At 48.2% G+C, this 13,382-nt stretch overlaps 4 protein-coding genes across 4 annotated transcripts; 1 reads left to right on the forward strand and 3 right to left on the reverse strand.

Annotated features, from left to right (window-relative positions):
- Positions 1-5,850: 5,850 nt before the first annotated feature.
- Positions 5,851-8,430, reverse strand: LOC112347457 (pentatricopeptide repeat-containing protein At4g18520, chloroplastic-like). The gene is made up of 4 exons (XM_024678378.1): positions 8,217-8,430; positions 7,967-8,063; positions 7,701-7,864; positions 5,851-7,610 (listed from the first exon to the last, which is right to left on the reverse strand). The coding sequence occupies exons 1-4, from the start codon at positions 8,428-8,430 to the stop codon at positions 5,851-5,853; spliced, it is 2,235 nt and encodes a 744-aa protein (XP_024534146.1).
- A 54-nt stretch (positions 8,431-8,484) lies between these two features.
- Positions 8,485-10,000, forward strand: LOC9637770 ((+)-neomenthol dehydrogenase). The gene is made up of 3 exons (XM_002973049.2): positions 8,485-8,938; positions 9,045-9,215; positions 9,272-10,000. The coding sequence occupies exons 1-3, from the start codon at positions 8,666-8,668 to the stop codon at positions 9,827-9,829; spliced, it is 1,002 nt and encodes a 333-aa protein (XP_002973095.1). The 5' UTR covers positions 8,485-8,665; the 3' UTR covers positions 9,830-10,000.
- A 235-nt stretch (positions 10,001-10,235) lies between these two features.
- Positions 10,236-12,486, reverse strand: LOC9637771 (AP-2 complex subunit mu). Its single transcript, XM_002973249.2, has 13 exons — positions 12,315-12,486; positions 11,969-12,146; positions 11,809-11,899; positions 11,666-11,757; positions 11,521-11,613; positions 11,421-11,469; positions 11,225-11,363; positions 11,053-11,169; positions 10,898-10,988; positions 10,710-10,852; positions 10,544-10,658; positions 10,449-10,493; positions 10,236-10,388 (listed from the first exon to the last, which is right to left on the reverse strand). Exons 1-13 carry the CDS (start codon positions 12,395-12,397, stop codon positions 10,308-10,310), a joined length of 1,317 nt encoding a protein of 438 aa, XP_002973295.1. The 5' UTR covers positions 12,398-12,486; the 3' UTR covers positions 10,236-10,307.
- A 59-nt stretch (positions 12,487-12,545) lies between these two features.
- On the reverse strand, positions 12,546-13,382 carry LOC112347458 (pentatricopeptide repeat-containing protein At2g44880-like). The gene has a single exon (XM_024678379.1). It carries the CDS (start codon positions 13,380-13,382, stop codon positions 12,546-12,548), a length of 837 nt encoding a protein of 278 aa, XP_024534147.1.

Here is a 13,382-nt window from a genome sequence, read left to right on the forward strand (position 1 = left end):
ATCTGTGTCGGAGGAACAGCTTTTTCCAGAGCCGCCGCCTTGACGGCTCAGGAGCTTAAACGCTTCTTTCGCCGCCAGCTCGCCCTGATAGATTCTCCTCATAACAAGGTACCAAAACCGTCCACGAGACCAAACTGTGACTCGGCATCCTCTGAAAAACCTGGAAGGCGTCAGCCAAGTTCCCACACTCCCACACTTGGCATATAAACTGATGAGCGTGTTTGGAAGCTAAGCCCTGGCATCTCTCAACTTCCCTGTGAATTTCCCTGGCTTTATCGAGCGATGCAAACCTTACCAAAACTTACAAGTTCCGATGCTCTTCATGTGGCGAAGATGATATTGCTGAACGAGCTGCAATTCAACGTGATCCCAGGAACCTCCTTCTCCAATGCCATTGGGATGGTTTCAACATTTCAAAGACAAACAACAAAATCAGGTAAAATTGAAGTTTTGTTTGTATGCTTTATGATCTAATTTGAATCTACTTTCTCCAGAGTTTCGGATCCTCAATGCTGGAAAGTTTTCAAATCACAGGCCTTTTCCAATTGTTTTTGTGCCACTGAGGAAGTTCGATGGGAAGACAGCAAGTGAGGTTGTTCCAGCAGTAGTATCCATCATCGTGGATGAGCTTGAAGAGCTGTTCGAGCATGGAATTCAGGTGGTGGATGGCGAAGCTGGAAAAGCATTCACGCTGAGAGCAATGCTCATGCAATGGGCTGGAGATTACAATGCACACTGTGAGGTTGGCAAAATCGTGAACAAGGGAAGGAATGGATGTCGTAGTTATGTGTTTTCATTTCTCTTAGCAATTTTGTTTAAGTGCTTGTATCTTCTCTATAGGTGTATACAAATGGGCGCAGCTACTGAAACTACTTTGTATGATGAGGCAACGATGGAGCTGAAAGAGACTTTGAAGTTATTAATTGACAAAGAAGGAGACCTTGAGGAACAGGAATCACAGATTGGCCACTTGCTCCAAAATCTGACACGGGAGGATAGGGATGTCGAACTACATGGCCTGCAAATATACGAATCTAGACTTTGGATGAAGATGGCGGAGCTTGCGTATGCATATTCGATTAAACTGAGGATCTCTCCACCCCTATTGCTCGTCAATGAATTCATGAGACAAGCTATCCAACTTGCTGAGCGCTCAATCTCTCCAAGTGTTACAGTCCCTTCAGTTCTTGTTAACCATACTTGTCTGCTGTTTAAGATGGGCTTTACTACAGACTCCATCCAGAAATTCGAGGAGCTCCTCAGGTTCGTGGTCTCTCTCTGTTTCTGACGATAAGATTTATTTGTTCAGGTAATTGCTGCGAATGGATGGAAACTTCGGCTGTTTGAGCATAGGGAGGATCAACAATATAGAGTCACTCAAGCTCTACTTTAAAGGACTCCAGATGCTCCTACTGGATGCCAACGAGATCAAACGAGCACTGATCTGGTCTGATAGGAGCTATGCAAGAGACATGCTGTTTCTAGTCAGCAAAGAAGGGAATCGGGAGAACTCGATGGAGTTCGACATGGACGACGACAGAGCCTGGTCAGAAATTGAAGAAGTCTCCAAGATCATAGGAAAGGAAACAGCCATCTTGATTGTATCTAAGATTTCGACATCAACTTTCGACAACGTGGTTATCTATCTTCTACACAATGGGAATCTTATCAACTACAGACACCAACGCGGCTTTCAAGCTTGCTCGCCATCGGATTTACTGAAACTACTGGATGCTAACGACGCAGACAGTACTCTCAGGGATTACTACAAGATCATCATCGAGCCTTTTGAGTCGCAGCTAGAAAGTATCCAACCCAAGAAACTTGTTTTTGTTCCAAGCGAGGTACTCTAATCCAGTTACTCTCGGGAAGCTGGCGCAGCACGAAATCTTTCGTTGCATCAGCTTCACGCAGGAAGTTGACGACACTACCTGTGTTGGCTTTCTTCAACAAGGACTCCACCATCTCTCCTTCCTTTGTTGCGTAGATTAGATCTTTGGTGGGGTTTCCTACGACCAGGTATGATGAAGGCTGTGATTGCTGGGCTAGTCTTCTCTTGTCACAAGAGGAAACTGTGGCTACCGCATATTTCTGGATCAAGTAGTAATTGTCTTCATCGATCATGGCACCGAAAGGAACAACGGAGATATCCTACAAGTTTCGCAGCTCTTCAGAGTTTGCAAGTAAAAGAAAAAAAAGATAGCACATCGCAAGTCACGGGATAGTCCACCCCACTTACTTCCCAGATGGAGCTCTGATCTTGGCAGTGCCAGAGGACGACCTTGCAAAGTCAGCTCGATCTTCCGAGTTTGAGGAGTGCTTCTTGAGATCTCTCACGCTCACAGGGGACGAGGTCGTAGAGCTTGCAGGAGAAAGCCTGTTTCGAGCATCAGCTGCGGTTCTCAGCGCTTCCAGGAGAGTGTTTGCTGAGGGAACCTTGGCGCTGCCGAGGTCGTTCCACATCTCTGGAGTTCCGTCCGTGGTGATATCACTGTTGGACGTGAGAGACAAGCCCACCCTTGAGCTCATGGAGAAGATGTATGGGAATCTGGTGGAAGGGATGGATATTGCGAGCGCTCTCCAAAAGGCTGCTGTGGAGATGATCGAGGCCGACGATGGTTTCGAGATTTACGATGTAAGGGACTGGGCAGCGTTCTTCGTCTCGGGTAGTCTCAAGAACCCTAAATTTTAAATTCTTTTCCGTCCATTTTCCTAGGGTACAGCTTCCAGCTCTTATTTGAAGCAACCTCATGCCAGACCAAGCTACCTTCGCAACAGCATGTCAGCGGCGGCAACGCTCTCTCTGATGCAGCGCTGGATGAGGAGCATCCCGGATTCCATCGCGATTCCAACTGTGGAGGTGAAAGTGTTTGAGAAGCTTGCAGCCTAGGGCGCCTCACATTTCGTCGGAGCCTGATGGGATCTGGCTTGTGGGGGTCCAGTCTTCAAAGAGATACCCAAGAGATTCACAGCAGCAAGCGAGAATGATGTGATACTCTTGGATGAGAATCTCAGCTCGGGGAAACTTTACCTCTTGCTCATGCTATCCTTGCATTCTCTCCACAAGTTCTCCAAGGGGAACAAAGGTGCAGCAAGTCTCATCTTTAGAATGCCAGAGAGAAATTCCAGCTGCTCATGGCGATCAGAGAGGCTCTCTTGGTTCTCTCTTGCTCCCAATGACCTTGTCAAAGGGCTAGAGCCATCTCAAGAATAAGACTTGGTCAAAGTTAGAAATTTTTCTTTCTTTTTTTTGGTTATAGTGGGGGAATAAGAGAATATTCTGCTAGAAAGGGGCAGGGCAAACAGCCAATTTCCAGGAATAACATGTGTGTAGAAGTGAAGGGAGTGTAATAAAGAGAAGGTTCTTGGAAGGATGCTTCATCCAACAGCCTTGGAGTGCATGGAGCAAAGGTTGGCAATGCAACAATGACTATAGTCACATCATAGTGAGAATTGCTTGAGATCAATCAATTTGTGTGAGTTGTCCGACTTGTGGGCAGCACTGGGTTAGAATGTTGGCAAAGGTTCTAGCAGCTGATGAAGCTAGGAACGAGGTTAGGCAGCAATGATTTTCCACTTTGCTAGTGTGTCGTCATGAGGAGCAACATTGTTTAGTGCACTGCCCAAGAAGCAAAGCAAGTGTGGAGATTGTGGTAGAAGGGTGAGCACTAGGAGAAGCCAAGCTACCCTCACCAAATCGAGGCCATTCCTTCCTGGTGTATGAGCCAAAGAAGTCAAAAGTACTTGGCGAGATTTGTAGAAGCACAAAAGCGAGAGGAAAGACGAACAAGGTAAAGACGTGAGAGAGATTTGAGAATTCTTGTGAGAAATTTGCCATTGGATTATGATCCCGAGAGTCCAAGAGCGAGGAGTGCAAATCCTCAACCAAACAGTCTTGTCAGCAAGCAGGAGAATAATCAAGAACAAGAAGATGAGTGGCAAGAGTTCCAGTCATCACCACAGTGGCAACAGCCAGTAGAGCAACGGCAACAACAACCACAATCCAACAAGTACAACAGCCTCAACAACAACAAATCAAGGCAGATGCAATAGATTGCAGGAAACTTTTTTCAGCCACGTTACAAGGTGTAGCTGCAGAATGGATGGCTCAAGTTCCAGCAGTGATAGATTGGGCAGCGTTGAGGGTATCCTTTTTGGCTACCTTCAGGCTGGTAAGCTTTTCACAACGACTTATGAGTGATCTGAGTCATTTCCAACTCTTGCCAGGTGAGAGTTTACAAAGCTATACATTAAAGTTCAAGGGATTAATCCTCAAGAAGCAGCCACATTCGACAAAAGAGGAGCAAGCACAGTACCACATGAATGGCTTGCCTCTTCTATATAGTTTTCTCATATTGGAAGTCTTATTTCTCTTATCTAGTGTTTTCATATAGTTAAATTTTGAAAAACCACATCATTTGGCTTGCTATGTGAGAGCTTGTGGGTTTCCAAATAGTGCATGCTCTGCAGCACTAGTAGCACTAATAGTCATAGGCTTTGGAGCTGTCTTGCAGAGGTTTGTGATGCTGTGCAGCACCAATCTCAAGATCTTAGCACAAGGTCAAATGGGACAGTTTTTGGGGTTGTTATCAACACTCCAAACTTGGCAAGTTTGACTAGTGGGAATTATCTCCAGGGAATAAACATTTACATTGTGCACCCGGAGGATAATATGATCAAGTTGGCTCTCCATAGTTTGTGCATGAGACGGCAAGAAATGATGCTTGCTAGAGAGTAGGACATCCTACAGCATTTTGAAGCGCATACCCATATCGTGCAGCTCTGGTTGTTGAGTTTTGGAGCCCCTGACCCAGTCATCAGCCCTCTCCAGCTAAGTTAACAAACAAGTTAACATCTGACCCTATTCTCAAGATATTGCATGGCATTCATGGGGTTCAAATGCTTGAGGTGCATTTTGACTACAAGGTGCTGGTGCATCCAGAGATAGAGTCCCATACTGCCATATAACCAATAAATGGCATATGTCATTTGCCATGATGCTGTTCTATGCTGATTGCATCTTGCTCAATGGTGATTTGAAAGTCAATTCTAAATTCTCTTTTAATTTTTTCTATCTATGCATTAATCCTTTTGTGAGCCTTAGATTTTCCCAAGACTTCTGTTTAGTGCAGAAAGTTTGGCTTTTGATCACAAGAGACTGTTTGCCTGGGGAGACTCTCCTCCATCTTTGTTCACATGCCTTGGAGGCTCTAGGACATCTCTCTCCCGGAGACAAATCCAAAGGCATTCTTCAGGAATTCTTGGCAAATGTGCAAATGTGCAGTGCCTGAGTAAAAGGCTGAAGATTCAGTTAAACCTTTGCAAGTTGCAGTGTTCCTTGACTTTTCGTATTAACCTTGAATACCAAGAGAATATTCTGGGAATATTTTATGGCTTTAGGCCTCAAATGTTTGCATGGGGAGAAAAATATATGAAAAACTCATCATTATGTTTTGACTTTACTTGCACACACTCTTGTTTTTCTATGGGTTTAAGTTGGTAACTGCCATGCTATTGCATCCTCTATTAACTAACAATTGAATTTCTAAGTGACAGTCTAGCATTGCTTTGATCTAGCGCCTTAAACATCTAATGCATTAATCATCCCAAACATTATAAAAGGGATTGTTGTTCATTTTCCTGGCTTAAATACCATGAAAGTGGACAAATGAATTATATATAGGTATATATATATTGCCACATGGGTACAACCATTGCCACATCATTTCAACTTTTACAAAGTGTAAAGTTCTTGTCAAGAACTTGCATAGATGTTAGACATAGGATCGTAAGCAGCTGAGTTCTCTGGATTGAACACCACCAATGCCTCAAACGCAATCCTCCCATGCTTCATGTCCCTCCACTTGTGACAAGCCCCAAGCAGCGCCATCCAAGCCAGCCATAAAAGTCCACCATGCACGTCGCAAGAACTCCATCACCCTCCAAGCCACACCTGTAAATCTCCGAGTGGATCTCTTTCCCAGCTTGGAGAGACACAACCCTGGCAAAAGCAGTGAGAGCAGCGGCCAGAGTTTGAGTGTCGGGGGTGTAACTCTTGTTGACCAGTTTGTAGAGCTCCAGTGCTATGTCACGTTCTCCATCATCGGCGTATCCCAGCATGAGCGTGCTCCACAAAACCAGGCCCGGATCTGGCATAGTGTCAAAAACTCGCCGAGCATCGCCCATGCTTCCACACTTGACGTAAAAGTCGATCAAGCTGCTCGCGACGAAGGTGTTTTCCAAGTCACCGGGACACTTGGCTGCTGCCTCCGAGTGGACCGCCATTCCTTTCTCGAGAGCTGCTAACTTGACAAAATTTCCCTCGACTTGAGTGCCATCTTCTTTCTCGGCCAGACCAATGCAGGCTTTCAGTGCTGCTACGATCGCTCGAGTGTCCGGGACACAGTCTTGTGGTCGCAAACCAGTGAAAGCCTCCAGTGCCAGATCTTCTTTACCGTTTCGAGCGTAGCCAAGCACGAGTGACGTCCAAGAGACCAAGTTTTGTGAAGCAGCTCCTCCCAGGAAGACTCTCCGAGCCTCCTCCATTCTACCACAGTGCGCGTACATGTCGATCAAAGAGCTTGCAACGAAAACGTTCGAGTCGCAGCAGCACTTAACAGCCTGAGAGTGAACATCTCTTCCTCGCTCGAGAGCTGCGTTCTGCTTGCCATGGTTCCCAAGTTCTCGTTCCTTACCGGCCAAGCCCGTGCATGCCTTCAAAGCCGCGACGAACGTCAACCCATTTGGCACAAATCCTTGCGATTGCATCTCTCCAACCAAGTCCAGAGCTACTTCTTCCTCTCCATTCTCTGCGTGGCCGAGAGTCAGATCAGTCCAGAGAACTACATCTCGACGGTGCCTCAGTATCCTGTCGAAAACCATGCGAGCTTCCACCATGCTCCAACACTTCGCATACAAATCCACCAGAGAGCTCGCCACGAACACGTCCGTTTCCAAACCACGCTCGGCAACTTCAGCGGGGAGAACCTCTGCTACTTCCAACGATTTTCGCTTGACAAGCTTGCCATATATCTCGGTGCCTTCCTCTCTCGCTGCTTTCCCGGCACAGGCCTTCAACGCCGCAACGTAATTCCGACAATCTGGTGTGCAGCCTCGAGAACTCATGCACCGGAATAACTCGAGAGCAATCTCTTCCTCTCCATTGTCAGCATACAACACCGAGTCGTGCGAGACGATCATGTCGAAAACTTTGCGAGCGTCGAGCAAGCTCCCACATCTTGCATACATCTCCACCAGCGAGCTCGCCAAAAAAACATCCGAGTCGTAGTAAAACTGCGACACAGCCATCGCGTGAATGGCCATTCCCTTCTCCAAGCTTTGCGCCTTGACAACCTTTCCATCTATCTTCTGCCCGGTTTCCATCGCAGCCAGAGCCATGCAAGCTTTTACCACCGCCACGAGAGCCTGTCCGTTCGGAGAGCATCGCTGGAGTTGCATGCGTTGGAACAGCTCGAGGGCCACCTCTGGCTCGCGGTTCTCGGAGTATCCCGCGATCAAAGTTGTCCACGACACAACATCCGGGCGCTGGATCCTCTCAAACACCTGGCGAGCGTCTTCGAGGCTTCCACACTTGAGAAACATATCGAGCGCTGCGTTTGCCACGAATATATCTGTGTCGGAGGAACAGCTTTTTCCAGAGCCGCCGCCTTGACGAGTTTGTGTTGGCTCGGGAGCTTAACCGCTTCTTTCGCTGCCAGCACGCCCTGATAGATTCTCCTCATAACCAAGTACCAAAACCGTCCAGGAGACCAAACTGTGACTCGGGATCCTCTGAAAAACCTGGAAGGCGTCAGCCAAGTTCCCACACTCCCACACTCGGCATATAAACTGATGAGCTCCCTGGCTTTATCGAGCGGTGCAAACCTTAGCAAAAACTTGCCGCTGGACCATGAGCTTCTACTGCAAGCCTTTCAAGCAGCGACGTAAGAGAGACCATCCTTCTGACCTCATCCTGGAGAAGAGATCGAGCGCGAGCTCTCCTTGATCGTTATCGGCATGAGCGCGTTCCAAGGGACCACATCGTCGTGCGGGTGTCCGCGAGGCTGCCACATTTTGCGAACATGTTTATCAGAGTGTGTTTGTTTCCATACCCGTTTGGATGGCATCAGCGTGAGCAATCCTTCCTCTGTCCAAGTCTTTGGCAGCGGAGCAATCTTCGAGCCGATCAAGCAGCCGGCGAGATTTTTGGATCGAACCTTGGACGTGTTGTTGGCACTCTTGCGTATCACTTGCATTGACGGCGACAGTGTGTAGACTTTTGTTCCTCGCGAGGAGAGGCCACGAAGAAGCTAGAAAGTAAGGAACACTGAGTGGAAGAAAAAGAACATTATAACTTGATAACATGACCACGAAATCGTGGAAATCACGAAATCTGGAAATAATATCCAGATTTGCCAATGGAGTGGCCATTGCTCCTCCAGCGTGGTCACAAGAAGGCACGCATATAAACCCTAAGACTTGGACGGCAACAGTTGGATGCTGGATCGCATCGAAAAATCCAAGCGAAACGAGACTATCGATTTCAGTGACAAGCGCTTCCTTAATGCCGCGTGAATGCCACTTCAAATAAAATATGATAGTGGAACTCTAGAAGATAAACTATCACCTCACACATATAGCGCAGTTCTTCGTTGGATCAGTGGTCATGGATTCCACATGGTGGAGCAAGGACACGATCGCGCTCGTCACCGGCGCCAACAAAGGGCTCGGCCTCCAGATCGTGCGCGAGCTGGCGTCGCGCGGCATTACGACGATTCTCACATCCAGGGATGAGCGCCGGGGCCGCGAGGCTGCGGAAACCCTGGCGCGCGAGGGATTGGCGGTCGTCTACCACCGCCTGGATGTCTGCGACGCCGGATCCGTGGAAGAAATCGCGCGCTGGATCGCGGCGGAGTATCCATCGGGCATTGACATCCTGGCAAGTGGAAAATACTTCGAGTGTTCTTGGTGTTCTTGGTGTTCTTGGCATTCGTTACTGCGGGATCTCGGTGATCACATCTAAGATTCGTGTATCCTCCTTGCAGATCAACAATGCGGGAGTGATGCTGCTGCTAGATCGTGACAGACTCGAGGCGGCGAGGACGATCATCGGCACGAATTACTACGGCCTCAAGAGGACCACCGAGGCGATTCTCCCACTCCTCAAGCGCGGCGGCCGGATCATCAACATGAACTCCAAGGCCGGAGACATCGCGGTAAAGATTTTCTCTTCCCGAAGATCTTTGTTCTCATCTTTGTTTCTACGTACCAGTTCGTCAAGAACGAGTGGAGAGAAAGGCTCCAAGACCTCCGGCGCCTCACCGCCCAAGAGATCGATCGATTCATCGCGGAATTCCTCCGCGACGTCGGGGAGAATCGAGTGACCGCCGCTGGCTGGCCGACCTTCGACTACGTCCCGGGCGATCCAGAGGCAGTCTCGAGCTACTGGGTCTCCAAGATCGCCGCCGCCGCCTACACGCGCCTCCTCCACAAGCAAATCGCGCAGAGCTCGCGAGAGGACCGCCAGATCTTCGTGAATTCGATGTGCCCGGGATTGACAGCCACGGACATGACGACCAAGGTCGGGCATTCGGTAGAGATTGGAGCGGACACCGCAGTGTGGCTCGCGCTCATCCCCAGCGCCGCCAGCCCCTCCGGGGGATTTTTCATGCTCCGGCGAGACGTGGGCTTCTCTGGAATGCCGTTCTACTGCAATGGGGAGCTCCAGATCATCCAGAACGAGGACAAACCGGCGATGGATCTGGAGCCTCTGCCCAGCGCCGAGAAGGGGGAAATTAAAGAGCATCCTCTTCCTCTTCAAGCAATGTGAGCAATGCGCTGGGGATCGATTCAATCGAAGCAATCCCACAGCGCCCAGCTCCAATCCAGTCGATATTGCTTAAGATTATGTTGAGCTCCTGCTCTGGAGAGCAGAGCACGGCAGGAGCTCGACCGTCTGTAAGCGTCCAAAACAAATCAATCTAGCTAGCAATCAGTCAAACGCGCGATCAGAAAACTTTGAAGACTGATTTGATTCGAATGCGTCATCGATCGAAACCTCAGCGCTGGTTCGCATCACATCGCGACAGCCGCAAGCCAAGAACCCTAGACTAGCAACCAAGAACCCTAGAGTAACACGAGCCCTAAAAAAATTAAAAAGAAAATATGCTTCTAGCATATTCTACCAAGAATATGCTAAACCCTTAAAATAAAACACCTCACGCGGAGAAAGAATCAAGGGATTACATTTACACACATTGCAACAAGGAAAACAAACAAAAAATTTTCTTCCCTTCCCTCACGTTTTTTTAGCACCTTATTTCGTACGATCCAGCTCTTGTGATGTAGCGTACCCATTCCACTGTGCTGTATCCACTCTTTTCCCACACCTGAGGAGCCAGAAAGAAATCATTCCAGAATTCCTAAACAATCGCGACGAGTTTGCTTACCTTGAGAAACCTCACCCGCAATCCAGAGGCAGTGAACATTGGGACCTGGTAAGAAATTGTAAGAAATCACGCAAGAGAAAGATAGTGTTTTTTACTTGAAACTCCATCTGAATTGGTGGTCGTGTCCAGCTCTTTCTCTCGACCATCGTTGAGATAAGTTCCACTTCGGCACTCATTGTCAGCTCGGCTTGGCCGGGGAACTTCCGGATCCTGAGAATTGGTGGTCTAGTTACGAAAGCAATCGAAGATAAGAGGCCTTACTTCCATAGCAAGCAATCCACTGAGGCGTTATACTTGGCGCGGCCGGATGTAACTTGAAAGCTCGCTTTTGCCGTCTGCTTAGGGACTGGAACTTTTACAACTACGCCAAGAGCAAACATCTTTGATCCAAAGAGACTCTTGACCTGCACAAAGTCTTGAGAAGAAAGCCTTGAGAGATATTGGTTTACCTTCACATTCACTTCCATACGCGTGCGACCAAGTTCTTTGATGCTGGGAAAAACTCGAAAGGGAAGGTTGATCCCTTCAGTGATTCGATACCTGGAAAAGATATGAAAAGATATAAGTACCAAGTTAGCTATACCATCACAAACTTGTCTAGTACTTCATCAGCTCGAATTCTCCATCCGGAGGAACAAAGCTGACCGTCTTCTCGGAGTTAAATCTGGTTAAGTTGACGCACTGATGAAACGTGACATCGTCCAGCTCTATCGTTTTCCCACTGAAAAATTTTTATCAATCAAAAAGGTTGCACTAATGTACACCTTAAAGCATACCTTTTTGCAGGACGCGCTTTCACCTGTGCTTCCTTTTCAAGTCCTATTTTGTCGTTGAGCCCGAGCTTTAGATCAGGCATGCCCGATAGAAAGCACTTCATGAGAATCTTCCCTGTTACGTCGCATCTGAGGATTGTCCCTACATAAAGAAGGAAGAATATTTCCAACAAGGACTTTTCAGTGGCAAGCGCCTTACCCTTTTGTGACATAAGAAGGTTCACACTCTCCACGATATCCAAAAACACCTAGAAAGCATACGGTATTAGTCTAGCATCAAAGTTCGAAAAACAGCAAACCTCGTTTTTCTTGTAAACAAGACCCTCTCTTCTCCATCCCACTGCACCGGTGACTTGAAGAGTAGCATTTGCTGGGGGTCTTGTATCTATGGGCTGGAAAAAGATAAATTCTGTTAACCAGCCAGGCAATGCAACACATCGCTACCTTCGAGAATGGCGAACGAACACCCTCCTGAGTTATATAGAGCTTCAAAATCTCAGGAGAAAGATTTTGCGGGTATCCAAAGTCCATGATCTCTGCACATTTCAAAAGTGTGATGAATTTTCCGAGAAACCAAACGAAAATACCGTCGAGAAGCTCGTAGATGAGCACAAAGTTATTTCTGATAGCGTCCTCATCAAAAGCACCACCGAAATAACTCTTGAAAAGAGCCACAGCCTGTGAAAAACCAACGAGAAAGGAGCAAAGTTTAAGAACAAGAGAAACAAAATCTCTGAAAGCGTAGACCTCCACGACAAATTTGAGAGCACAGGCAGCATTGGCATTGCTGCTGACGACGATCACAATGTAGACATTGCTGATCCGCATGTAGAGGAAGGAGCATCCACCAATCTGGCGAACGGGGCAAGTTCCCAAGTCCTTGGTTTGCATGATATGCGTTCTAAAGGCGTCCACCATGTTCCCTCTGCAAAATTAAACGTAGCCAGTCACTCTAAGAGCCCTAAATTCTCACTCCGGAGCTGGATCTCGGGCCCGAGCCGACCCAAAAGCTCGCGAAATATGACCCCGTGCTGCCCCAGGACACCCTAGATCTAGCGCTCGAAATGCCGGAGAGAATTGGGAGGATTCTTACCCGACATCGTCCCTGTAGAGGCGATTGATGAGCACATCCCCTCGCAGGTTGAGGAAGTAGATCGCGGAAGCCGCGACCGGCATGATCGATGCGCCCAAACGCCTTAGGGTTTGAAGCGCATAGAAGCTCTCTCCCCGTGCTAGCGCCCTGGCGTTCAAAGCTCACTATGACTCTAAACCTGGCCGATTCCAACGGCCAAGATGGAATGGCCTCCCAACGGTGGCGATTGCGTCAACGGTCAAGTCTAGTCAATCCAGTCAACGCCTTTCCTTGCAAGGAATTGGAGAGCAGCACATACAAAGCCCCATGTTTTGGGAAGGAGTTTAGAACGTTCTTGGCCGCTTCTACTCCAAATTCCAGTTGGTTGTGATCGAAACACGCTGAGAGAAAGCACGTCCACTCCAAAGTATCAGGCATAAAAGGCATGGAATCTAAGAGATCCCTCGCATCTGTGAGATACCCAGATCGCCCAAGAACATCCACCATGCAAGTGTAGTGCTGCTTTGTTGGGCTCCTCCCATAGTCAAACTTCGTCGAGGTCATCCAGCATCGAGCATCGAAAACTCTTCCCAGGCGGCTGCACGCAATGAGCAGCGATGCAATGCAGCTCTCGTCGGGCGGATCGATCAGTCTCATCTCGTCGAAGAGATCAAATGCGCTGCTTGGACTGCCAGTATATGCGTAAGCAGCCAGCATTCCACTTTGAGAGATCATGTCCTGAGAAGGCATCCGATCGAAGATCCTCCTGCCGAGATCTATATGCCCATATTGGGTATACGCCACAACCATAACGCTCCACGAGATTAGGTCTCGCTGCGACATTGAATCAAACATAAGCTTTGCTTCCTCCAAATGCCGGTTATGGGCATATACCGCAACCATTGCGTTATATGCGACCACGTCTTGCTCGGGCATGGCGTCAAAGACCTGCTTGGCATGCTCCACGTAAAACATTCCGGCATAAGCTGCCAGCATGGACGTCCATGTCACTTGATTCCTTTCTGGCATAGCTTCAAACACTGTCCTTGCCTCCTCCAGATGCCCTTGCGTGGCATAAGCTGCCAGCAT

The sequence above is a fragment of the Selaginella moellendorffii genome, unplaced genomic scaffold (assembly GCF_000143415.4).
Source record: "Selaginella moellendorffii unplaced genomic scaffold, v1.0 SELMOscaffold_21, whole genome shotgun sequence".
NCBI lineage: Eukaryota > Viridiplantae > Streptophyta > Lycopodiopsida > Selaginellales > Selaginellaceae > Selaginella > Selaginella moellendorffii.

Bases quoted from the DNA above. Each gene is read 5' to 3' on its own strand.
- LOC112347457 (XM_024678378.1), bottom strand. From the start codon at position 8,430: ATGGCCACTCCATTGGCAAATCTGGATATTATTTCCAGATTTCGTGAT. The intron at 7,865-7,966 runs GTCAGAAGGATG...CGCTCGATAAAG, and splicing joins GATCTCTTCTCCAGGATGAG to CCAGGGAGCTCATCAGTTTA. The intron at 7,611-7,700 runs GTTAAGCTCCCG...TGGCAAACGCAG, and splicing joins TGCTGGCAGCGAAAGAAGCG to CGCTCGATATGTTTCTCAAG.
- LOC9637770 (XM_002973049.2), top strand. From the start codon at position 8,666: ATGGATTCCACATGGTGGAGCAAGGACACGATCGCGCTCGTCACCGGC. The intron at 8,939-9,044 runs GCAAGTGGAAAA...TCCTCCTTGCAG, and splicing joins CATCGGGCATTGACATCCTG to ATCAACAATGCGGGAGTGAT. The intron at 9,216-9,271 runs GTAAAGATTTTC...TCTACGTACCAG, and splicing joins CCAAGGCCGGAGACATCGCG to TTCGTCAAGAACGAGTGGAG.
- LOC9637771 (XM_002973249.2), bottom strand. From the start codon at position 12,397: ATGCCGGTCGCGGCTTCCGCGATCTACTTCCTCAACCTGCGAGGGGAT. The intron at 11,470-11,520 runs GTTTGCTGTTTT...TATGCTTTCTAG, and splicing joins TTGTTTACAAGAAAAACGAG to GTGTTTTTGGATATCGTGGA. The intron at 10,853-10,897 runs GTAAACCAATAT...GACTTTGTGCAG, and splicing joins GTATGGAAGTGAATGTGAAG to GTCAAGAGTCTCTTTGGATC.
- LOC112347458 (XM_024678379.1), bottom strand. From the start codon at position 13,382: ATGCTGGCAGCTTATGCCACGCAAGGGCATCTGGAGGAGGCAAGGACA.